Source organism: Panthera tigris, chromosome C1 (assembly GCF_018350195.1).
Source record: "Panthera tigris isolate Pti1 chromosome C1, P.tigris_Pti1_mat1.1, whole genome shotgun sequence".
NCBI classification, from domain to species: Eukaryota; Metazoa; Chordata; class Mammalia; order Carnivora; family Felidae; genus Panthera; species Panthera tigris.
Window position 1 is genome coordinate 41,158,812 of NC_056667.1, and position 26,397 is coordinate 41,185,208.

Here is a 26,397-nt window from a genome sequence, read left to right on the forward strand (position 1 = left end):
GATCTGGTTCAGCATCACATTTTACATTTAGTTATCATGTCTCTTTAGTCTCCTTCAGTCTGGAATGGTTCCACAGTCTTTCCTTTCCTTGACTTTTATGATCTTGACACTTTTTCTTTAAAGATTTTATTTTTAAGTAATCTCTATACCCATTGTGGGGCTTGAACCCACAACCCCAAGAGTCTCATGCTCCAATGATTGAACCAGTCAGACGCCCCTGACCTTGACACTTTTAAAGGTTATAGGCTAATTATTTTGTAGAATGTCCCCCAGTTTGTTTTTTTCTGATGTTTCTTTATAATTTGATTCAGATTACCTATCTTTGACTCAAAGATCACAGACATGATTCTGTGTTCTTATCACAGGGTTTCAATATATCCCATTACTGATGACATTTACTTTAATCATCTCATTAAGGTATTGCCAGGCTTTTGTTGTTAAATTTAATCTTTTTCCCAACTTAGTTAATATTTTGTGGGGAAGTATTTTGAAGCTATGCCAATATCCCATTCCTCATCAAACTTTCAGTGTGTGTGTGTGTGTGTGTGTATACATATATGTACATATACATATATATGTATATATATATATTTATATATCAGTAGTAACATAGTATCTTGTTTTAATCAACAGACTATAATTCTTTACTATCATTATTTATTTTGATGCTTAAATTGCCCTCAGTTTGGCCACTAGAATTCCCTTTAAGCTGACTTCTGTATTCTTTTTGACATGTCCCTATAATTCTCTGAGTATTTCCTTACTTTCTGGCACAAAAAAGCATTTCCTTGCTTACTTTCTGACACACACACACACACACACACAAAAGAAAAAAGGATTCTAGGCTTATTTTCTCCCTTCCTTCCTAGTTCTATAATCAACCATTTTTCCAAGAAGCCCTGGTACCTTTGAAAGGAGAATGGCTTTCAGAAATCAATACCTGGTTTTAGGTGTATTTGGCGCTGTTAGGTGTCATGGGACCCAGGTTCTCTCATAGCTAAGAAACATGTAAATGTTATATACATGCATGTGCATCCATGTCCATATTTCCATATGTATTTATTTATATATCCAAAACCATGAGTTCATACCGATACCTCCATTTCCAGTCTCACACCCCAGAAATCATTCTGGTTTTCTTGCTTACATTATTTGTAACACTATTTTCCAACAGTGAGAAATCCTTTATCCTTGTTGTGTTTACTTACTTGGCCAATCCTCCTGTATGTAGTTCCTATCATTACCTGCTTTGTGTGAATATCATCCTTACTCCACCCAGCCTTGGAAACCTTGTGCCCACTTGACTCTGTCCTCTGCAATGTGGACTCCCTCTTTACCTTTCTTGTCTTCTGACTCTTCATGCTGGACTCTTCCACTGTGTAGATTCCCTCTTCATCCTGTTTTGGGCTTTGATGCCTCATGCCACATTGTCCATTGGTATGATGTACAGTAGTGCCCCTTCATGCGCAGTTTTGCTTTCTGCGGTTTTAATTACTCACAGTTAACTGTGTTCTGGAAGCAGATGATCCTTCTAACATATTGCCAAGTCAGTAATGGCCTAATGCTACTTCATAGTGCCTGTATTAATTTACTTCACTTTATCTCATCACATAGACATTTTATCATCTCACATCATCACAAGAAGAAGGGTGAGTACAGTACATTAAGATATTTTAAGGGGCGCCTGGGTGGCTCAGTCAGTAAACCATCTGACTTTGGCTCAGGTCACGATCTCGCAGTCTATGAGTTTGAGCTTCGCGTCAGGCCCTGTGCTGACAGCTCAGAGCCTGGAGCCTGCTTCGGATTCTGTGTCTCCCTCTCTCTCTGCCTCCCTCTGCCTCTCCCCCAACTCACTCTCTGTGTCTCTCTCTCTCTCTCTCAAAAATAAATAAGCAATATTAAAAATATATATATATATATATATATATATATATTTTAAGAGCATTCATGTATGTGAGAAACAGGCCACATTCACATAACTTTTATTACAGTATATTGTTATAATTGTTCTATTTATTATTAGTTACTGTTGTTAATCTCTTACTAATTACTGATATCTTACTAATTTATAAATAAACTTTATCATAAGTATGTATAGGAAAAAACACTGTATATATAGGGTTCATTACTGTCCATGGTTTCAGGCATCCACTGGGTGTCTTGGAATGTATCCCTTGTTGATAAGGGGTTAAGACCGCGTGCCCTCCTCATCTTGCTCAGGCTCTAATGTCCTGAGCTGAATCTTCCACTCATTTGGTACAATGCTTTTAATTAAAACACAGAGCTCATTTGATTTTTCCTCTAATGTTCCTTTTCTCTTCCAGGATTCAATCCAAGATCCTGCATTACATTTAGTTATGGCAGTTCCTTATTCTTTTCTTGTCTTGGTTTTGGGGATAGATTCCTGTGAGTCATTGCTTACATACGACATCCAATGCTCATCCCAACAAGTGCCCTCCTCAATGCCCATCACCCACTTACCCCCTCACCTGTCCCCCCCGCCCCCATCAACCCTCAGTTTGTTCTCTGCATTTAAGAGTCTCTTATGGTTTGCCTCCCTCTCTGTTTGAAACTATTTTTTCCCTTCCCTTTCCCTCCCCTCCCTCCCCTCCCCCCCACCCCCCCCACCCCCCCCCACCGCCCCATGGTCTTCTGTTAAGTTTTTCAAGCTCCACATGAGAACATATGGTATCTGTCTTTCTCTGGCTTACTTCACTTAGCATAATACCCTCCAGTTCCATACATGTTGTTGCAAATGGCAGGATTTCATTCTTTCTCATTGCCAAGTAGTATTCCATTGTATATATAAACTGTATCTTCTTTATCCATTCATCAGTTGATGGGCATTTAGGCTCTTTCCATAATCTGGCTATTGTTGGAAGAGCTGCTATATGGTCAGTTTTTAGAAATATTCTGTGTGTGCTTGAAAAGAATGTCTATTTCACATTTGTTGTGTGTAGTGCTCTATGTATGTCCATTGGATCAAGTTTATTCATCAGGGATTATTCATATTTTCTAGATGCTTACTAATTTTTTGTCTGCTTCATCTTATTGGGAGATGAATGAGTTGTATTAAAATCTGCCACTATGATGGTGGTGTTTTGTCTATTTTTCCTTATATTCTATATGTTTTTGCCATATACATATATTTTTGAATACATATTATTAGCTACATATAAATTTATATTTATTGTATCTTCTTGATGATAAATTCTGTTGCATTTGCAAAGTGAGCCTCTTGATCTTCTGGTAAAGTCTATTTTGTGTGATTTGAATAATATCAACTTTTTTAGAGTTAGTATTTCTATGGTCTGTCTTTTTTTATACTCCTATTTTTAATATTTCTGTATCCTTATATTTAATGAGTATCTCTTGTGTCATAAAATCTTGTTTAAAAATTCTTCTTTTTCTAATTGGAACATTTACATACTTCATTTATACTTTATTGGTGTTTAAGGGTTAAAATTTTACCATTTTACCATATGTTTTCTTTTTGTCTTATATTTTGTTTCTTTTTTTTCTTTCTTGTAAATTTTTGGATTATTTTTCATTACTGATTTTTTTATTTATTATGTGGGAAGTTAAACACTTAACCTTATAGTGATTACTCTAAAAATTACAACATAAATCTTTCAGTTATCAAAATCTAATGTTAATTGGTAATTTTATCTTCTTTCCAAACAATGCAGAACTTTAGAATTCTTTAACTCCATTTTCTCTTTCCTACTTTATTTGCAGTTGTTTGTATTTAATTTTATATGTATTTAACTTCACAAGGTATTATTATTTTATGTAGTCAATATGCATTTAGTTTTGCCCATGTACTTACCATTTTTTAAATTTTTATTATTTTTTTTAAATTTTTTTTAACGTTTATTTATTTTTGAGACAGAAAGAGACAGAGCATGAACGGGGAAGGGTCAGAGAGAGGGAATCACAGAATCTGAAATAGGCTCCAGGCTCTGAGCTGTCAGCACAGAGCCCGACGCGGGGCTTGAACTCACGGACCACGAGATCATGACCTGAGCCGAAGTCGGCCGCTTAACCGACTGAGCCACCCAGGCGCCCCAATGTACTTACCATTTTTTAACTGTTTTTTTCTTTCTTTTTTTTTTTTTTTTTTAGGTTTTTATTTAAATTCCAGTTAGTTAACATACAGTGTAATACTGGTTTCAGGTGTACAATTTAGTGGTTCAACACTTCTATACAACAGCCAGTGCTCATCACAAGTGCCCTCTTTGATCCCCATCACCTATTTAACCCATTCCACAACACTCCTCCCCTCTGGTAACCATAAGTTTGTTTTCTATAGTTACGTCTGTTTCTTGATTTGCCTCCCTCTCTCCCTCTTTTTCTCTATGCTCATGTGTTTTGTTTCTTAAGTTCCACATATGAGTGAAATCATATGGTATTTGTCTTTCTCTTTTCTCTTAGCATAATAATATACTGTCGCTCCATCCACATCATTCTGGCAAGATTTCATTTTTATGGCTGAATGATATTCCATTGTATATCTATTCCACATTTTCTTTATCCATTCATTAGTTGATGGACACTTGGGCTATTTTCATAGTTTGGCTGTTGGAGATAATACTGCTGTAAACATTGGGGTACATGTATCCCTTTGAATGAGTAAATACCTAATAGTGCAATTGCTGCATCATAGGGTAGTTGTATTTTTAACTTTTTTGAGGAACGTCCATACTGTTTTCTAGAGTGGCTGGACTAGTTTGCATTCTCACCAATAGTATAATAAGGTTCCCCTTTCTCCACTTCCTTGTCAACACCTGTTGTTTCTTGTGTTACTGATTTTAGTCATCTGACGGGTGTCAGGTGCTATCTCATTGTGGTTTTGACTTGTATTCTTGATTATGAGTGATGTTGAACATCTTTCCATGTGTCTGTTAGCCATCTGGATGTCTTCTTTGGAAAATTGTCTATTCATGTCTTCCACTCACTTTTTAATTGGATTATTTGTTTTTTAGGTGTTGAGTTTGTTGAGTTCTTTATAATTTTGGATACTAACCCTTTATCAGATATGTCATTTGCAAATATCTTCTCCCATTCCATAGGTTGCCTTTTAGTTTTGTTGATTGTTTCACTGTGCAGAGGTTTTTTATTTTGATGAAGTACCAATAGTTATTTTTGCTTTTGTTTCCCTTGCCTCAGGAGACGTATCTAGTCAGAACTTGCTATGGCTGATGTCAAAAAGATTACTGCTTGTGTTCTTCTCTAGGAGTTTAATGGTTTCATGTCTCACATTTAGGTCTTTAATCCATTTTGAATTTATTTTTGTGTATGGTGTAAAACAGTGGTACAGTTTCATTCTTTTGCATGTTGCTGTCCAGTTTTCCCAACACCATATGTTGAAGAGACTGTCTTTTCCCTATTGGATATGCTTTCCTGCTTTGTTAAAGATTAATTGACCATATAGTTGTGGGTTCATTTCTGACTTTTCTATTCTGTTCCACTGATCTATGTTTCTGTTTTTATGCCAGTACCATACTATACTGTTTGATCACTACAGCTTTGTAATATAACTTGAAGTCCAGAATTGTGATACCTCCAGCTTTGCTTTGTTTTTTCAAGGTTGCTTTGACTATTCAGAGTCTTTAGTGGTTCCATACAAATTTTAGGATTGTTTGTTCTAGCTCTGTGAAAAATGCTTATGGTATTTTGAGAGGGATTGCATTAAATGTGTAGATTGCTTTGGGTAGTGTAAATATTTTAACAATATTTGTTCTTCTAATCCATGAGCATGGAATGTCTTTCCAGTTCTTTGTGTCCTTTTTAATTTCTTTCATCAGTGTTTTATAGTTTTCAGAGTACCAGTCTTTCACCTCTTTGGTTAGGTTTATTCCTAGGTTTCTTATGGTTTAATATACTTACCATTTTTGTGACTCCATTCTTTCCTGCTTCTACCACCTTCCATCAGACATTATCCATGTAGGCATGGAGAATACCTTTCCAAATTTTCTTTTTCTTTTTTTTTTTTTAAGTTTATTTAGAGAGAGAGAGAGGGAGGGAGAGGAAGGGGCAGAGAGAGGGGCGGGGAAGAGAGAATTCCAATCAGGCTCCACATTGTCAGGGCAGACCTTGGCATGGGGCTTGATCTCACAAACTGTGAGATGATGACCTGAGCTGAAATCAAGAGTCGGATTCTCAACTGACTGAGCCACCCAAGTGCCCCTCAAATTTTCTTTAATGAGTGTCTGCTGGTGACAAATTTTTAGTTTTTTTGGTCTGAAAATGACTTTATTTCATCTTAGTTCCTGAAGGACGTTCACCAAATTCTAGATTGGAAGCTATTTTCTTTTATCCATTAAATATAGTACTCTGTTGTCTTTTGGCTAGCATTGTTTGAGAGTTTAGCTCAATTGCTTGCTTAGCTTTAAAAAAAAATTTTTTTTAACATTTATTTATTTTTGAGAGACAGAAAGAGAGCGTGGGTGGGGGAGGGGAAGAGAGAGAGGGAGACAGAGAATCCAAAGCAGGGTCCAGGCTCTGAGCTGTCAGCATAGAGCCCGATGCAGGGCTCGAACTCACAAACAGTGAGAACATGACCTGAGCCGAAGTCAGAAGCTTAACCGACTGAGTCACCCAGGCGCCCTGCTTACCTTTTTGAAAATATTTTCTGTTTGACTTACTGTCTTTTATACTGATAAGTTTCTTCTGATCTCTCTTCCATTTCTCTAATTGTCTCATTAGTTGATTCATTCTGCTGTTAAACTCATCCACTGAGTTTTAAATTTTGCTGATTATGTTTTTTTAAGTTTATTTATTTATTTTGAAAGAGAGAGAGCGTGAGTGGGGGAGAGAGACAGAATCCCAAGCAGGCTCTGCACCATCAGTGCAGAGCCTGATGTGGGGGCTTGAGCTCACAGACTGTGAGATCATGACCTGAGCCGAAATCAAGAGCTGGATGTTTAACCTTCGGAGCCACCTATATGCCCCTGTATTGTCTTTTGATTTTCATTAATGTATAGTTTTGTCTCCTTGTATACTTGGCTATCTGTACTTATGTGCTAGACATTGTATCAAAAATTATTTATAGAGATGATTCAGCAGTTGAAATGATGTTATCTTCCTACAGAAAAGATTTTGTTTGCTTTTGTTAGCCAGGTACCTAGAGTCACTAATAACATGGGGTTGTTTTAATCCATTTTGGGCATGAAGATTTTTCTTTGCCATTCAGAACTGAGCAGTTAATTTAATTGTTTTATTCTTAATCCCTCTATTAAGTGTAGCCCCATGACACCCTAATTGAAGCATGACTTATTTACTAGAGACCCCACTGGTGGTGGGCCTTGGTTTCCAACTTTTGCCTTGACAAGGCTTTTTTTTTTTTTTTAATAGACTATTTTTTAAAGCGGTTCTTGGTTCATAGAAAAATTAAGCAGAAAATACATAGAGTTCCCATACAGCTCCTGCCCAAACATACTGACAAAGCTTTTAAGTACGTTGCTCAGTCTACTACTCCTTTGGTGGAATTTATAAGGAGAAAAGTGGCCTTCAATATAAGGCTTATCTTCTAGATGTTTGTCTTTTAGACTTTGGCCTGTTATTTCTTTATTACCTTGTTATTTTCTATTGTCTCCAATCAATTATTTTTTAGTAATTTTTCCAGCTTTTCTAGTTGTTCTCAGTGAAGTGTAGCTTGCTATTACTGACCATAATTATTCCCTTTGTTATAAATTGCTGCAAGTGGATTGCATGTTTAGAAAGGATAGGAAGATGGACCTATTAAGAAAATGGCACAACTAAAACCTCTCCTATTAGTATTGAGGTTTAAAATTTTTACTTTAAAACATGAAACTATCTTGTAGAAATTAGCAGTTTAATTTTTATAATATTTTATTTCAGCTCGCGATGCTGATGAGCGAGAGAAGTGGATCCATGCCTTAGAAGAAACAATTCTTAGACATACTCTTCAGCTTCAAGTAAGAGTCTTTACATAGCTTCTGGATAGTTCGTTAGTTTTTGTTTGTTTACTTTCTGTTTTTTTAAAATAACTGTGATATGATATGATGAAAATTTCTTATTTCTGAGTTGCTTATTCTTGCCTTTATAGTGTTATATTAGTAAAGGTATATTCCTTTTCTTCTGCTTTCTATGGGGTAAAATACTGATTTTTATTTAGAAATAAGACAGTTCAAGGCCATATTCAATGTGAAATGCTGTGTTAATATGTACCAGATCATTTTTAAATTTAGTATCTATGATTGGTTATTGATACAACTAAATTATGCAGTAATGTATAATAATACATAAGTACTGATGAGTTGACCTACTTTTCTTGTTACTGGATTTGGCAGTTACCATATGTGTTAAGTAGTACTCTTTGGGGTGAAAGTAAAAGGAAAAAAAAGACAAATTGGGTTTAAGAAAAATGTAAATCTGGCTGAAATGTGGTTTGAAGTAGGCACTTAATGTCATGAGGACCCAAATCCACCATTTCTATTTCTAGGCCTCATTTCTTCTGGAGTGCCTTTATTTTTAGATAAGTTCTTTTTGTTGTAGCAATTTCAGCCTCCCATTGTTGAGATGTACAACATACTATCAGGAAAATATTGTAGGAACTCCCAATTCCACAGAAGGTTATTGTTCTTTCTGGACCATAGTACGACCAATAGGATTAGTACTGATCACCTTATCTCCAGTCATTTTCTTAATCCTGACCAATCACAATTTCACAGTCACATCTTTCACTCCTGGAGCTGGGCTGTTACCTGCTTCACCAGAAACATATTGCTTATAGGGTAGAAGATGGTGCCCACCAAGCAAAGTCATAATGGGGAAAAAAGATGATAGATGACAAAAACAACAAATGTTTACTCCACCATACTGCAGATAGTTTTCCAAGTTCATTCTTAAATGAAGGAGCTTATATTATGGCATTGGAGGATTTTGTTTTAATTATTTTGATTTATAGGGTTGAGTTGTAGAAAACTGATATTTAATAACTCTTTTTCTCTACTGATTTTTGTCCTGTACCAGGAACTGGCTTGATTATACAAAGTGGTATATAGGGCATTGCAGGTCCTACAAGGTGGAAACTCCCCATCACCTGAAACTGTTCAAATAGAGGCTTAAAAAACATTATTCAAGGATGTGGCTATTAAGAGATTATAAGAATGAATATGGAGTTGAACTAGGAGATCTGTAAGTTATTCTTTGAGCTATGCTTTTTAAAAGCAATTTCATAATTTCTGAAGGCTTGCTTTTAGGCAGTTTTATAAATGACTGTGACATCATTTTAGGAAATTTGTGATTCAGTAGGAAGACAAGTGTTTTAAGAATCCTATTAACCTGAATGCGGCGATGAGATTCCCTCCGTGGTTGGTGAAACTGACATTCAGTTCAAGTACCTCTGTGATCTGTTCTCAACTTGCCTTTCTAGACATTTCTACCATTATACCTCTATGTCAACTTTTTACTAGAGTGCTGCTGCTGTTTACTTAATTTCCTCTGAACGCATCTTTTCATTTCTGGTCTCCACATTCTTGCACATTATGTTTTCTCTCCTCTCTGAAATGCCATCTGCCTCCACTCTGCTTTTATATACCATGGCTTTTCTTTAAAGCCCAGTTCAGAACTGATCTCTTCTGTGGATCCTCCCCTGACTGACCCCTTTCTACCCATCCCCCAAACTCAAAATGATCTCTTTCCTTCGAATGCCATACTTGTCGCACAATTCACTAAGTCCTCATGATATATATATGTATATATTTTGTTTTGTTTTGTTTTGTTTTGTTTGTTTTGTTTTTTGTTTATCTTTTAAAGTATGTGTTACTCCAGCTTCCCCAATTAGGATGCAGACTCCTGAAGGCCGGGTACCTAGTTTGATCCATTTTTGGAATTTCTGAGTTTTCACTTAGAAGAAGTAACAAGAAGAAAAGAAAAATTTTAAAGTCTTAGACTCTGATAGCTTTGATATTTTAAAATACATGTAATACAAGAGAATATATATTTTTAAATAAAGTTTATGTATGCATAAGATAGGACATTTAGAAATATGTAAGTAAATGTTAATTTGATTGGCAAAAAAGTAAAGATTTTCCTCCCAGAGATAGTGAAGTGTGGTGAAGAACTTGACTCTGGAGCCAGAATGTCTTGGTCTGTATCCCAGTGCTACCACTTAGGTTTAACTCTTTACATTGAACTTAGTCTGAGTTCCACTGTCCTCATCTATAAAATGAAAACAATAAAAGTACCTACCTTTATAGAGTTGTTTTGATGATTAAATTAGTTAAATGCAAATTTGTTGTAATCATTCCTAGCTATAGTGAGAACTTGATAAATGTTAGCTGCTATTACTAACACAGCAACTACTCTCACCATTTTTACTCCCAGTACCTGACTGACATTCTAAAGAGTGCTTAGTAACTGTTAGTTAGATGAAAAATAATTGAAAGAATTAATAAAGAAACAGATGATGTATAGGTTGCTTTTCCATTGCTGTTTATCAAGTACTTTGAGATGTATAGTGTACTATTAGGCACTATGGAGTAGGCACTCATGGAACTCTCTTGCAAATGGTCACAGGAAAAGGCTTTACATGTCTTCTTTTTCCATTGAATTTCATCTCTACTTTAGCCATTAAGTGATACTGGTTTGGCCTTGTTGTTACTGAGGGCTGCACTACCTCCATAATATTGAATTTAAAAGTGTTTTCTCTTTGACCACAGTTTTCTTACCTTTACCCTCTATCACTTTACTTCTTCTGAACTTTTCTTATTTTGGTCTGAGCTCTACTTCGTTTTTTCTGGCCATTTAATACCTAATTTTGCTTATGTCATCCTCCCATGTAGACCTTATGCCTGCTTCTCAAGCACTGATTTTGCTATCACCCTTAGAATTTTTTGTCACTTGATGTTTTGTGCTGTGTACCATTCTGGTTTCCATTCCCCAAGGCCCCCATTGTTTGGTTTGTCAGCCTCTAGTACTATTAGGGGTCACAAAATTGAGATGGCTGTATTTAAATTTTGTCTAACTGTAATTGGATTTCTATTTAACAGTCTTCTTATTGACTCCTTGATTTTCAATTAAATCCCCACAGTGAAATCTTTAAAGTGTGCAGTATCTAACACAGCCTGCTCCCTTCTTTATAGAAAAAGGTCTCACTGCAATAGTTCTTAGTGATTTCACCTATACTTTCTTTCTCTGCTTTGCATATTTCAAAGAAAAATATGCTTACTTTCTCAGAGTTAATACTACATCCATCCTCTTGAATGTATGATGTTTCCTTTGAGACTATGACCTTACTCCCTCTGCCTCCAGTAGCCCTCACATTTTCATGGATTCATCTAAAACTTTTATGTAGGTGACTTCTCCTTACCTCTCATCCACCCATTTTTATATATATCTTTTCATATTTGGTTTTAGTCCTACACTCTTTCCTTTTGGATTTTGCCAGTTAGATGTCCCCCTGGAACTCAACCTCAACATGGCTAAATCTGAGCTTGTCATCTCCTTCTTCCTCAAACCCATCTCTTTATCCCATTTTTCTGTTTCTGTTAATGACAGTGTTACTCTCTGAGCCATTGAAGTTTCAGAGTTGAGAGTCCTCTTAGGTGATAACTTCCCACCTGCCAAACTGTGTGTGTGTGTGTGTGTGTGTTGTCCTTTTTTTTTTTTTTTTTTTTTTTAAAGTAGGCTCCATGCCCATTGTAGGGTTTGAACTCATGACCTTGGGATCAAGAGTTGGATGCTCTACTAACTGAGCCAGCCAGGCACCCCAGTGTCTTTTCTTTTTAATAGAATCGCTCATACTCCTCTTCTCACTTTGACTACCATGTAAGTTGCATCTTGCTAACTCTATTTCTGGTACCCTTGTAATATTCCTGAATTTATTCTCTTCATCTTATAAAAGAGCACCTTTAATAAAAGACCTTAAGGTATCAATAACTGTGAAAAACCTTTAATTACTTACATTTGCCTGTAGGATGAAGTAAAACTTTATTAGGGGATTTCTGTCTCTTTTTAATTTGACCCCAACCTACCTTTCCACCTGCTGATCCTACATGTATCTGATGCTCCGCATAGAAATCTTTTCTGGTTCCATGCTTCTACTCATGCTACTCTAAGTCCTCACCATCCTTAGTCCTCAAATTTGCCTCTGAAAGATTAATTCCAGTCATTCAAGACCCAATGCACATATTACCTCTTCATTTCATCTCTTTCTTATCACTGTAATAAAAAGTAGTCTCATGTAGCCACTCTGGAAAACAGTATGGAGTTTCCTCAAAAAGTTAAAAATAGAACTACCCTATGACCCAATGATTACACTACTAGGTATATATCTAAAGGATACAAAAATACTGATTTGAAGGGGCAAATGCACCCCAGTGTTTATAGCAGCACTGTAAACAGTAGCCAAATTACGGAAAGAGCCCAAATGTCCATTAGCTAATGAATGGACAAAAAAGACACACACACACACACACACACACACACACACACACACACACACATATGTATGTGTGTATGTGTATATTGTATATATATGTATATACATGTATATACATGTATATACATATGTATACATATTTACATGTATACATATGTATACATATGTGTATATATACATGTATATATATGTATGTATATATGTATACATATGTATATATACATGTATATATATGTATGTATATGTGTGTGTATATATATATATACACACACACACAGTGGAATATTATTCAGGCATCAAAAAGAATGAAATCTTGCCATTTGCAACAATGTGGATGGAACTAGAGTGTATTATGCTAAGCAAAATAAATCAGAGAAAGATAAGCACCATATAATTTCACTCATGTGGAATTTAATAAAAGAAACAGATGAACATATGGGAAGGGAAGGAAAAATAAGATAAAAACAGAGGGAGGCAAACCATAAGAGACTTAACTATAGGGAACAAACTCAGGGTTGCTGGAGGGGAGGTGGGCATTAAGGAGTGCACTTGTGATGAGCACTGGCTTTTATATGTAACTGATGAACCACTGAATTCTACTCCTGAAACCAGCACTAAAAAAAAAAAAAAAATTGCTCTGCCATATATTCCCTCCCCATGTCTGACTGCTTGAGCTTGAGCATATTCATAGCTTTCTGGTCAGTTACAAGAATAAGTCTTATTTTGGATTTTAAAACTGTTTTAGGTTAAGAAATTCTAATTCAGCCCTGTAACAAAACTTTAATTTCTTATTCAACTCATAGTTTGCCTGATAACTCCAACTGAGGACTGAGGAACTTGTATTATTGGGACAATGGAAAGGATTCATTTTTTTTCACTTGTCTTCTGTCTTCTTCATAGGTCTTCCTTCTGAGTTAGGGCAAGGATATGAAAAGGGAGTATAGGAAAAAAAATAGGCCAAGTCTTATATGACTGGTGACTTATGTGTGCCACGTGCCTAAATATTAGATTTTTTAAATTGGGAGTGGGAGAGAGCCAAAGCATAAGAGACTCTTAAAAACTGAAAAGAAACTGAGGGTTGATGGGGTGTGGGAGGGAGGGTAGGGTAGGTGATGGGTATTGAAGAGGGCATCTTTTGGGATGAGCACTGAGTGTTGTATGGAAACCAATTTGACAATAAATTTCGTATATTAAAAAAATAAAAAATAAATAAATTGGAGTTCATCAGGGAATTCTTTGGACATCCTCCCATTGGGACATCCCATGCTACACAGTTCATTGACACAGGCATTTTGTTATTTGCTCTCCGACTAACCACTTGCTCCCTTCACACCCCAGTTTCTATTTTTGGCAGAACATTTAACATTCTTTTAATTCTTAATTCTGAGTCTCATTGTGGTAGAAAGTAGCCATCTTAAGGAGGATTCCATTATCCTTCTACCTTACTAACCTGATCCCTGGGAAGCTCATGCATCTTTAACACAACAAACTCTAGTTGTAACAGCCACTCCTGCTAAGGCCCCTTTCCATTGCCCTGACTTAGGATAGCTCTAACCATACTTCTGGCACCCAAATTTATTAGATAGGAAGAAAATATCTAATTCAGCAGTTATGCATGTCCCCATATTCTAAGGAATACACATTAATTTCTTTTTCTCCTTATTTTACATCTATTCCATGAAACCACCTGCTGATTTAGTTGCTGAATAAATATCCAAACATGGAGGAAAAAAAGTACTCTCTTACCTCTTTAACCTCTGCTGTAATTTCCCCTCCTTTGTGGTCCATATAACATTCTGGTATGTAGTAATAACAGTAGCAACTAATATTTGAGCATTTCTTATGTGCCAGGAACTATGTGGGCTTTACATGCATTATCTCTTTTAATAATACATTATTGTTTAATTCATCTCCCATTTGAGATTATAAGTTTCATGAGGTGAGAGCAAACCTATCTTTTTGATAGTATTTTTATCATAGCACCTATGTGCCTAGCCCACTAGGCACCGTCTAACTTGAATATGGTTTAAGAAGCAGTATATTATAGTAGAAAATCTGTAGAGTTAGGCTTATCAAGACTTGGGTCCTGGCTCTGCCCTCTTACTAGCTGTATAATGTGGGTTAGTAAGTACTTAATTTCTTTTAAGTCTGAGCTGATCTTTAAAGGTAAGTATAAAGCCTCAATAAAGTGTTCAGATTTATAATATCTCTAATATATTATACCTTGTATGTAGAAGGTATTCATAAATATTAGTTCCATTCTTCCTTTTATTCTGATTAACTGTAAATTCATCTAGCATCTCTTGTACCTTTTCCCTTCTATCTTTCCTCTTTTCCTGTTTTCCCTGCTTCTCTGTGGGTATCTTTTTTTTTTTTTTTAAGTTTATTTACTTATCTTGAGAGAGAGCACGCATGAGCAGGGGAGGGGCAGAGAGAGAGAGAGAGAGAGAGAGAGAGAGAGAGAGAGAGAGAGGGAGAGAGAGAGGGAGAGGGAGGGAGGGAGGGAGGGAGGGAGGGAGGGAGGGAGGGAGGGAGGGAGAATCCTAAGCAGCCTCCACACTGTCAGTGCGGAGCCTGCTGCGGGGCTCAAACTCAGGAACGGTGAGGTCATGACCTGAGTTGAAAGCAAGAGTCAGCCATTTAACTGACTGAACCACCCAGGTGTCCCTCCTCTGTGGGTATCTTAAAATTGCAATTAGGGTAGTCTGAGGATGTGAGAAGACAATTAAAATCTTCTCTCCTTGCAACTCCTATAGGAGTTTAATTTCCATTAGTCATTCTAAATTTGTATGTTAGCTTGTGTTATCTTTGCATGTATTTACAGCCAACTAAATTAGGATACTCCTTGAAGAGGGGCCAGAGGGGATGTTGAGCTTCTTATTCCCCTCTTCTTAGCCTGTAAGAATCCTTCAGTGGATATTTGCTGAAACTGATTAATGGAGGGAAACTTTTAGTTTATTTGCCCTAGTAAGCTTTAGTACAGACAAAATGCAAGAGATTGCCAAGCAAGGAATTGATCACTGGAAGAAGATAGGATGCTACATCCTGTAGGTTTAGCAGTGTTACCTATACTGTGCAAAGTTTTGTGAATTATAGCAGCTTGTCTGGATATCATACAGATGTAAAAAAGGTTTATAATCTTCAGTAAACTAGGACCTATTTTAGAAAAAAAAAACAAAATAAAACTCTTGCAAGCCCAAAATTCCAGTGTTTCAAGTATTATATATATCATGTTATTTAATGTGGGCAAAAATTAAGCTAGGCATAAACTTATTATATTTAAAATTTTATACATCCAAAAGAAAATTGCAAGTTAAATACAAACAAAATACAAAGCAATAAAATCTAAATTAATATTTATTTAATGTGATGAATGATACTGCCTTGTAAAAATGGGTCACTACTTACAATGTGAAAATGGTACTGACTGTTAGGGTATAGAATCTTTTTAAGTTTGACATGTATACACTGCTGTGGATTGTGATAACTGTCATCTTGCCACTTTTCTCTGTTCTGACTACTGGGAAACCTTCATTTGTACATCACATCCTATGAGGTTATTTGACCTTCACTTCACAAAATGTGTCATTTTCATAGTCAAGGCTCTTCTGTGACAAGTAGTAGTACTTGGTGCCAAGTTGATCATAAACAAAATGAACAATGAAATAAGTTGGTACCACTTGGATTTAAGGTTGTTACTGAGATGATTCAGTTTGTGGCTATATAGGTTTTATATAGGTTATATAAAAAATGAAAACATAGAAGATTGTGGTAGATACTTTTTTAGATTCCAGTTTAAAAACCTTCATGTAGATGTTTAATTGAGTAGTATAGACCTTTATATTTTTTTTACATTTATGCTATAAATTAGTTGATATTTAAAATTTTTTCATACTAAATGGCTTCTGTGATTGTTGTTTGGTCTGAGAAATTGGGCTATAATTGTCCTTGTCTATATAGGTTTATGTAGGCCATTGTAGACTGTATCTTAGGTGGTTATCAAATTGGAATTTCATTGCTACTGTCTTGTAATTTTATAATTTTTGCCCTTTACTGTTCATTCATTATCCATTGGCTTTGATCTCAAGCCCCTAGAAAGGACATGATACCTTGTGTAAGAATATGGCTGAGGGGAATAGAGAGGGCTAGTAGAAACCTCACCAGAAATGCCATTGAATCTGTGGGTAAAACCTAATTATACATAAGGAAAATGTGATAGAATTCAGATTGCAAATCATTATTGAAGCTGAAAAATAACAGAACCATTATAGAGCCATTATGAAGGCTTTTTTCAAAATTAGATACTTCGGTCAATTACATACCTGCCAAATTTTGTATTTAAGGTATAATTTGGGATAGTAGCTGAGAAACTAATCTTTAGTATTAGGATACCTTAATTCTACCCTCTTTTCTGTAATGTCTCATGTGTCTTACTGGGTAGCTACAATTAATAGAAATCTTTTGAGTACTATTCTTAGGTGTTAAGCTACTTCACTTGAAGATTAGTTTTTTGAACATATGTTTCAATTTCTCAGTATATAAGTTTCTGTTTACCAGCATTGTAGTGTTTCTCCTGCTACCTTAGATTTTATTTTTGTATCATGGAGAAAAATAGATGTGTTTTGTTTTTCTCCCTTGAAACTCTTTGTTTCCCAAAGGAAATGATTGCAATATATATGTGTCCACCTTTTCCATAGGTGAAGTGGTATGGAGAAGTAGCCAGTTACTTGGGTTTCCTATAACAAAGAAAAATTTCCCTAAGGGCTGTTTCCATAGTCATTGCAATTACTGAGGGTAGATAATCTCTGGCTCCCAAATTGGCATTTAGGATTCTAGGATTCATGATTTTCTTCAGTTCTATTGTCCAAGCAATGGCCCATCTATCTTAAACTCTTAGGAAACAAAAACAGATGGTCCAGGGGTGCCTGGGTAGCTCAGTCGGTTAAGCATTGACTCTTGATTTCAACTCAGGTCATGATCTCACAGTGGTGAGATTGAGCCCTGAATCCCAGCGTGGAGCCTGCTTGGGATTCTCTCCCTCCCTTTCCTTCTGTGCCTCCCCTGCGTGCACTAGTGTTTGTGTGCGCTTTCTCTCAAAAAATTTTTTTAAATTAAAAGAACAGATGATTCAGTCTTATAGCTGCTGAAGGTCATTCCTTTAACTGCCAGAAATTTATCATAACTGTGTTTTTATGGAAATCTTTTAGAATTTATTATATATTTTCCTGCCTTCTCTGTATAAAAGTAAGGTTTAAAAATTAAAAAAAAATAGTGCATCCTCACTTCAGAACATATGGAGAATACAAAAAAGTTATGCATTTGGTAAATACCACACAGTTAATGTATTCCATGCACTGTACTAGTTATAGAGGATATAATCGTGAATAAGTGCCGTGTTGTCTTTGACTTTACAGAGTTCAGTCTAGTATAAAGTAGAAAATAAAAATAATGAGGATTGAATTTCTCATTAAAAATGAGAATTTCAATTTTAATTGAAATTAAAATAAAATAATGACATAAGTCATGCTTCTAAAAATTTTTTTAAATATGTAGAAGTATATAAAATAAAAGCAGTAGTGTTTCCCACACCCTTTCTTTAGAGATGAACACACAGTTTGTTAACTTCCTAATTTTACATAAAGTTGGAGGGCATAAAAGCAGGAGCATTTAAAAAGAAGAGTAATTACATAATACAAAGCCATCTCATCCATTTTGTAGCAAGGAGCTTTGTACTTCTAACCAAATTTGGCAACTCATGTGTCTTTTTTTTTTTTTTTGAGAGAGAGAGCTCGAGTGAGCATGAGTTGGGGAGGGGCAGAAAGAGAGGGAGACACAGAGTCCGAACAAAGCAGGCTCCAGGCTCCCTGCTGTCAGCACAGAGCCTGACGTGGGGCTCAAACTCACATACCATGAGATCATGACCTGAGCCAAAGTTGGACGCTCAACCGACTGAGCCACCCAGGCACCCCAGCAACTCATGTGTTTTTAATGAAATCTACAAGTTGCAGAATTTTATGTGTAAAAATTGGGGCACTAGTACCTAATATAAGCTTTTAAAATTAAATAGTACTAAAGGGCTCATACAGTAAAACAACAGCCTTCTGTCTCTGCTTTCTCTGTTCTGCTTGCTTTACTTGCCATTTTCAGCCTTTTTAGTTGTTTATACTGCTATTTTCATAGTATAATACCTGGCATTTCATTCATTTAACAGATATTTATTAAGTACCTAATACATGTCAGTCCCTGTGTTAAGAAGATACTAAAGATATATTGGTGAACAAGGCAGTACACTATCATAGCCATTGTGTGGTTTATAAAGGGTGTTTATTCCTAACCTTGAACCAAATAATTCTTCTGTTTGATAATGCACTGAGAATTGCAAATAAAATAAACTTTTGGAACATGGTCACCGTGGTCACGAGATAGTATAGACTGCTTCTACCATATGGCAAGTGGTGTTTCGATTCCATATGACCAAAGTTTCTATGTGGAAATTTGAGACTTTTGGATACTGGTTAAATAGTGGAGCTGCATGTCCTTCTTCCAAGAGTTGTCTCTTAATGTTACCTGTTCCAATCATTTGGCCTGAGTTGCAAAGCAAATTCATAGGTATATATTCATATACTATGAACATAAATGTAATATATACATAAACATAATTGAGCCCTCTAGCAGAATATTTTTGAAAGTAGTGGATGAATTCTGTATGGTTAAAATTTTCTTTTCATCTTAATAGCTGTAGGTAAAATTGGCCTATTTTTTGCTTGACCTCTTGCCATTTGAAAGACCCCCTCACCCTGAATCTTTGTGTTTTTATTTTTCTCAGGTTGTTTTTTGTACTCCTTATTCATCCTATTGTATTCTTCTTTATCTCGAACAAAAACAGAAGTACTAATTTAATCACATAATAGCCTTAGTTATGTAGTTCAAAGATAAGTATTGAAGACTTTTTTTTTATGCATACATTGGAAATCCATTGCTATATATGGGTTTAAGGCATTGGTCCCTTAACTTTCTTCTGAAATAATTTGTAGATTTTTTAAAACTTTTTTTTAATGTTTATTTTTGAGAGAGAGAGAGACAGAGCGTGAGTGGGGGAGGAGCAGAGAGAGAGGGAGACACAGAATCCAAAGCAGGGTCCAGGCTCTGAGCTGTCAGCACAGAGCCCGGCTCGGGGCTCAAACCAATGAACCGTGAGATCATGACCTGAGCTGAAGTTGGATGCTTAACTGACTGAGCCACCCAGGTGCCCCAATTTGTAGATGTTTTAAAAAACAACTTGAGTAGCCAAATTTGCTTATGAGTCCTCTAGTTTCTTGAGATAAAGTGGGTCAAGTTGCCCTGTATCACGTAATTATTTTTCATCTTAAATAGTACATCTTTCATGCACATTAACTTTATGCTAGGATTAGGAAAGTGAGAACTATATGTAACAAATAGTTATCTCTAGCATGAAACTAGATGAACGGGTAGACTTTGGATTGTAGCTGTGGCCTCTTTAAATGTGTAACTAGAATGTAGAGTTTTATACACACACACACAGTAGAAGAAAACTCAATTGTTTTAAGAGACCATCATAACTCATATATTCTATTGCCATTACCCCTAATCTTAATACTTCAGCTTATTAATAAAAAAAAAACTAATGATAATCAGGTCCACTAAAATCTTACTAGAACTTTACTATTTATCCTATATTGTCAAAAATGATAGTGCATTATATTTTGAAATGACTGACCGATGATGATGATGATGATGATGATGATGATGATGGTGGTGGTAGATTTGGAGAACACTTTTTAAAAAAGTGTGACACTTTGATAGACACTGTTAAATATGAAGTCACTGATGACACCATGGGTCTTTCTGTCTAGTTGGGGAGATAAGACATAAGCACATGATGGACCTGGTAAGCAAGAAAGATATAAATAAGTATTATGTCTCTTATGGGGTTAAACAGTACAGTACATAGAATTAGAGATGGAGGCTTTTTTCCCCTGGAGAACTGTTGGATCAGCCAATATTGAATTACATACTTTGGGCTGCTCAAGCACAAAACTGCTAAAGGCAGATATTAAAGGAAAATGTTAAAGGGTGTTAGTGAAAGTTGCTAGACATTGACCTTGTCCATCTGGCAAAATTCATGTATTTTTCTACATCACTGCTTATGGTTTGATATTTATCATACAATTGATGTTTATTTTCATAATCTATTAACATAGAAAATCCATTATTAAGCATTTAATATGTGCCAGGCATATGGCTAAATATTGAAGATATAATGTTGAACCAAATCAGATAGATCCTTGCCTAATTAAGCTTACAGTCTAGTGGTAAACATGAACATTAATGAAAGAATAATGCAAATAGAGCAGTGGTTGGTGGGATTGACTGCTTGAGGGGCTTAAGGGAAATCCTGGGGTGATAGAAATATTCTGTGTCTTAATTGTGATTACATGTATGTATACATTTATCAAAATATGTTGAACTGTACATCTAAAATAGATGTTTTATTTTATGTAAATTATCTCATTTTATGTAATTAAAAAGAGTATTTTATGTAATTAAAAAGAGTAACTCAAATACATGTAAAATTATAGCTGTGATAAGTTTTGTAAAGGAGAGTTATAGGGGCCATGAGAACATAATAGGAATTCACATAGGTGGGGAGGATAAGATGATGAATAGCAGTAAATTGAAGATTTGTGTCAAGTGGATAAGTGTAAAAGAAGTAACAGCCTGCTCCAAGGCTATGAACTTGGAAAGTCCATGGCAAATTGAAGAAACTTGAAAAAGGTCATTATGTGAAATGCAAAAAATGAAGGAGTGGAAGGTGTAAAATGGACTAAGGGTGTAAGTAGAGCTAAACTTTGTAAGCCATTGTTAGAGACTGAATTGTATCCTAAGCACATTGGAAAGCAGTTGAAGTTCTTTAATTGGTTGTGGTAGGGGGTGAGGAGGGGGTAATTAAATTGGCTTTGAAAACCAACTACTGTGGCTATAGTGTTAAGACTGAATTGGAGGAGCTAGGGTAGATTCAGGAAGTTTATTGCAAAAGGCCCAGACCTATAACCGAGTGGTGGTAATGGGGAGAGGTGGGCATAATTGAGAATGTATTGGGGAGGTAAAAATGATGGAACTTGATGGATTGAAGGTGGAATGAGAGAGGCAACATGGACTGTCCAGTTTATGGTTTGCATATTAGAGTGGATGGTAGTGGTTATCGTTTACTGATATAGAGGGAGTACTGGAAGACCAGGGTTTTGAAGCATGGGTTTGGGAAAAAGAGATTGTGTTTGGTAGTGGGCATTTTGGGAAAAAAAATTTACATTAAACTGTACGTATCTTTAACATTGAGTGCAGCAAGCATTTATTGCGCCTTCTGTGCAGGGCACACTATGCTAGTTGTAGGGGATAGCAACAGAGCTAGAAAAATTAAGATGCTTAGGAATTTAGTAGTTGCAGATATATAAATAACCAGAAAGAAAAATAGTAAGGGAAAGAAAAGGAGATTGTCCTCCGGAGCAGTAAGTTAATCATTTATGTCTGTGATTCCCTGCATTTTGGATAATTATCTGTTAAGGTCCTCTAAATTCGAACTTTTGATCTAATTTGAAGTTATGCCATTTAGTTTCTTGAAGCATCTTCACAAGCCACCTACATTCCTTATGGAGCTGTGGCATAACAGGCCTACGATGTTTCCTGTATTAATAAAACAGGCACCCACGCTTTTGTTTACTGATGAAGTATCTTTTCCTCCCCTCAACTCCTTCCCCCCAACCCCCCCCCCCCACGCGACACAAACAACTTTGCGGAAGTAAGCAAAAGCAGCGAGATGAAACTTGGTTCCACAGCTGCCAGATTTTTAGATAGTAAACTAGAAGTCGGTGGGTGTAGGTGGAGCAGTTTTTCGTCGGTAAGTTCTTCTCCAGTCGCCACGTTATGGGAATTCCTGGGGCTGAAGTTCTCAAGCCAAGCCCAGCTCCCTTGAGCAGTGACCTCCGTTTCCTAAGGAGTGCGTGGGCTCAGCTGGCAGCAGCTGCACGTCTCGAAACATAGGTCCTGCAGCAGGCTTGGGTTCCCAGCTTACAGCCCCCGAGGGGGACCCTGGGCTCCGTGAGGAAGCAGCAGGGGTTGGGTCTGGGCAGGAAGGCAGGGGGGCAGGCTCTCCGGTGCCCACCGCAGCTGCCCGTCCCTCCCGTGAGTAGCCCTTTCCCTCTCGCCTCTCCACCCAAAATTGGCCTAACGGCCAATCATCAGCCGCTCACCTCTTTTACAGCAGGTGACCTATGGCCAATCGCCAGGGGTTTCTTTGCCAGGAGCCGCCAGGGCCAGCCAATCGGTGCGGCCCTTAGGCCCGGGCGGGGGGCGGGGCAAGAATGGGGGGGGAGCGGTTAAAGGGGTGTCCCGGGGGACTGGCGGAACCTGAGAGGAGAGACTTCACCGCATTCTGGGGGATACGGACTGGGGGAGAGAAAAGGGGTGCTTGGAAGCGGCACCTCGTTCCCTCCTCTGGAGGCACAGAGGGCGGGGGCCTTGGCGAATGGCTTTCTTGCTGGCCACTTGCGGAGTGAGTAGACCCAGAGGGTCTGGGAAAGGGGCCGGCCCCCACTCCTGAGTCCCCGGGGTCCCTGCTGCCTGTCCGGGCCGGGCCGTGGGCGCGAATGTCGCTCTCTCCCCGCCTCCTTTCCGCTGCCCTCTGGGGTGAGTAGGACGACGTGGCCACCGAGGCCCTCTCTTCTCGGGGAGCTCTCCTCACTTCTTCGGCTGAGATGGGTTGGAGGGTGAGGCTAGGGGCTTCTTGTTCCACAGAGAGGTCATTCGCCACCAAACCATACTGGAGGGTATCTCTTCCTCTTTTTCTCATTTCTGTGGAACTCACTTTCCTTTTCGAAAGCTCTCTCAAGATATAAACACAAAAGTTAAGCTTTCTCGTAGTGTGAAAGCTTAATTTTGACCAGTTGCCCATTAATAGAATCTCCAGTTGCAGGCCAAACATTTTATTTTTGGCCCTGTTGTTCTTTTAGCCTGGCCTAGTATTTTTTGTGTGTAATAATTATAGGTGCTATTATTTGTGAGTGGGGGGGGGGGGAGGGAGTGTTTTTATTCTTATTTGGTAGCTTGTACAAAAAATTAAAAACTTTGGAGTAATGTGGGGTTCTCAGAAAAACTGGAGGTAAAGGTTTAGGTTCTTAGCACAACTCAGTAATGCAAAGTTGAATATAATGAATAGGGTAAAAAGCATGTTTGAATCATGCAATTTTTTCAGCATTCATACCGTACTTCACAAGTATTTTTGTTATGAAAGAGCTGTATTGAGCCAGAAAACTTTTTGCTAATTTGAAGTAACATTTGGTTTTGCTTGTCCGTTAAATTGTTTACTTTTAGCTGTGTTCAGGAAATTAAAAACCAATCAAGTAATTATTTCTACTATTCAGTGGAGAAGTTTAGGCATGTAGTTGCAGTTTTAAGAGCTTTTGTAGTGATATTTAAATTGGAAAATTTCAAACACTGTTTGTGAATCATTTCTCAGAACATTGCCTGTGTTGAATTAAGTGATAAAACCCTTTAAGGATTAGGATCATCATCTTTCATCTTCTCAAAAAAAATTTTTTAGCTTTCATTTTTTGTGCAGCTTAGCAAGAGACAACTTAAATAAAATAATATATTACCTTCCCTAACTCAGGGAAAATATAAACCACCAAAACTCGGACTTTTAGTCTGAGAGCTTAAATGAGAAATAAGGAATATCACAGACAAGCCACATCTGTTTCCAAGTGTCCTGAGTTTGGTTTTGACAGAGATGGCATTATGCTTGAAGTGCCTCTCAATAAATACTAAGCTGCAAAGGCTCTTGGTCACATCCATTTTGATATTTCTAAAGTTCTAGGTGGATTTTTTTTTAATGCAAAAAGATTGTATTCAGTAATAATCTAATCACTCAGCCATCCCCAGATGATATGAAGATCATATCAGGGAGTTTAAGTTTGATTCAACCAGGAAGGAGCATCATGATCCAGCCATATTCTGCTGATTGGAAAATCAGGCTGTTGCATGGTGTGCAGTCTGTTGCTTGAGAAAGATAATACCAGGCTTTTATTCTGAAAGCAAATTCTAGGGCATCCCCTGCGATATGTTGAGTTCTATCAGTGCCTAGACTTTGTAGTATGGAATGATAACTGATGTTTATGTGGATTCTATAGAAAAAGACAGTTTTAATGTAGTTAGCCTATTATATTTAGCAAGGTTTTTCAATAAAGATTTAAACAAAGGTTATGTTTGAAAGAATAGTTCTTAGCGTGAATATATAATTAAGCCAACTAAGTCTCCCTAAATATGTTATTTATTTATATCTTAAAGTTTATTTATTTTGAAAGAGCACAGAGGGTGTGGGGGTGATGGTGTGGGGAGTGTGACAGAGGATCCGAAGAGGATCAGCTCGGTGCTGATAGCAGAGAGCATGATGTGGGGCTCCAACTCATTAACGGTGAGATCATGACCTGAGCTTAACCAGATGCTTAACTGACTGAGGCACTGAGGCGCCCTGCCCTCTCCCTAAATATTTTAATTAATTGAAGTTCCACCATACATAGGTAATTAGTCATTTAAAGCTGTTTTCCATCTTCCTTATTCATGTCCAGTCACCAGATCCTGTTAAATTTGCGTTAGTAATATCTCTTGGATTTGTCCTTGTTTTCCCACATGATAATGCTTTAATTTAGGCTTTCATCATCTCTTACCTAGACTTTTGCAAAACCTTCTAACTAGTCTTCCCTCTCCTCACATTATTTATCCCTAATCAGATCAGACTCAGCCATCGGTGCTTAAAAATCTGTTTTGAATCCATTTTGCCAAAGTCAGCTGTCTGTCAGGTCCAAGGCCCTTCACAGCCTGGTCCTAATTTATCTCTCTTTAGTCTCAACTTAGCTAGCTGCAGGTGCTCTACCCAAGTTATCCACTCCAGCACTGTGAACTGTTAATTATTTAGAACATGACTTAGCCTCTCAGCTCTTTGTCCTTAAACAGCCTTTCCCTCTTGCTTAGAATTATAATTGCTTAGAATTCTAGCAAGTGATAAACCTCCAGTTCTTCCTTTCACTTACAGCTCACATCTTACTTTTTCTCTGAGGTCTTCCTTCAGACAGAGCCAGTTAGAGTTACTCTTGTCCTTTGTCTGTGTGCCACTATAGCACTTTGTTAATATCTCTGTATTTGAGCCTTCATTGGATTGTATTGTAGATTTTTTGTTCACATGTCTGATTCTTGCATTACACCCTGACCTCCAGAGGTCAAAGGTCTTTACTCATCTTTGTATCCCCAGGGCCTTTGTCTGTAGTCCAGTGCTTGGCACATAGTAGGTGCTCAATGAATGCTTGTTACATGGTCAAAATTTATGACTTAACGATGTCCTAAGTGTGCAAACTCAAACTTAGCTTTATCCCCTGTGAGGTAGAAATATTTCCTAAGTCACCAAGCTCCCTAGTTGCTGCCACTTCTGAGAGACAGGATTAGAGAGAATATTTAGAAACAGTGTTATAAATGGTGAGCAGATTCCTAGGCAAACTCCCTCTGCCCCCCAGTCTGTATGATCTCTGATGTATTTTGAAGAATACTGATTACAGTACCAGCACTAATTAGTTCTATGGTAGTTAGTATCGTAGGAAGTCAGAGTATGTTGCTTGGAAGGGGTGAAATTTGAGCTCATTCCAGAAGATTAGGTAATGATTAATTATATTTGCTGTTTTCTGTATTGTCCTTAAAGATGTCCTTTGGAGACCATGATAGTACCTGGCACATAGCATATTCATTGAATATCTGTGTCATGAAGAAATTGTTCCCAGGTGTGTGTGTGTGTGTGTGTGTGTGAGAGAGAGAGAGAGAGAGAGACAAAGACTTTACATTGGAGTTCATTTATTTCTGAAGACACCTTTAAGAACTTTGCTTCTTCGCTATATTTTATCACCTCATTTTGTTTTTTCCAAAATGTG

General features: G+C 37.1%; 1 protein-coding gene across 9 annotated transcripts in view; it reads left to right on the forward strand.

Annotated features, from left to right (window-relative positions):
- OSBPL9 (oxysterol binding protein like 9) overlaps nucleotides 1-26,397 on the forward strand; it is a 194,810-nt gene that overhangs the window by 107,837 nt on the left and 60,576 nt on the right. For 6 of the 9 annotated variants that reach the window (XM_015535319.2, XM_042997150.1, XM_007077216.3 and 3 more), the window contains one exon: nucleotides 7,864-7,940. In XM_015535319.2, the coding sequence (XP_015390805.2) occupies nucleotides 7,864-7,940 (77 nt within the window). The other 3 variants (XM_042997151.1, XM_007077221.2, XM_042997152.1) reach the window with 3 other exon arrangements.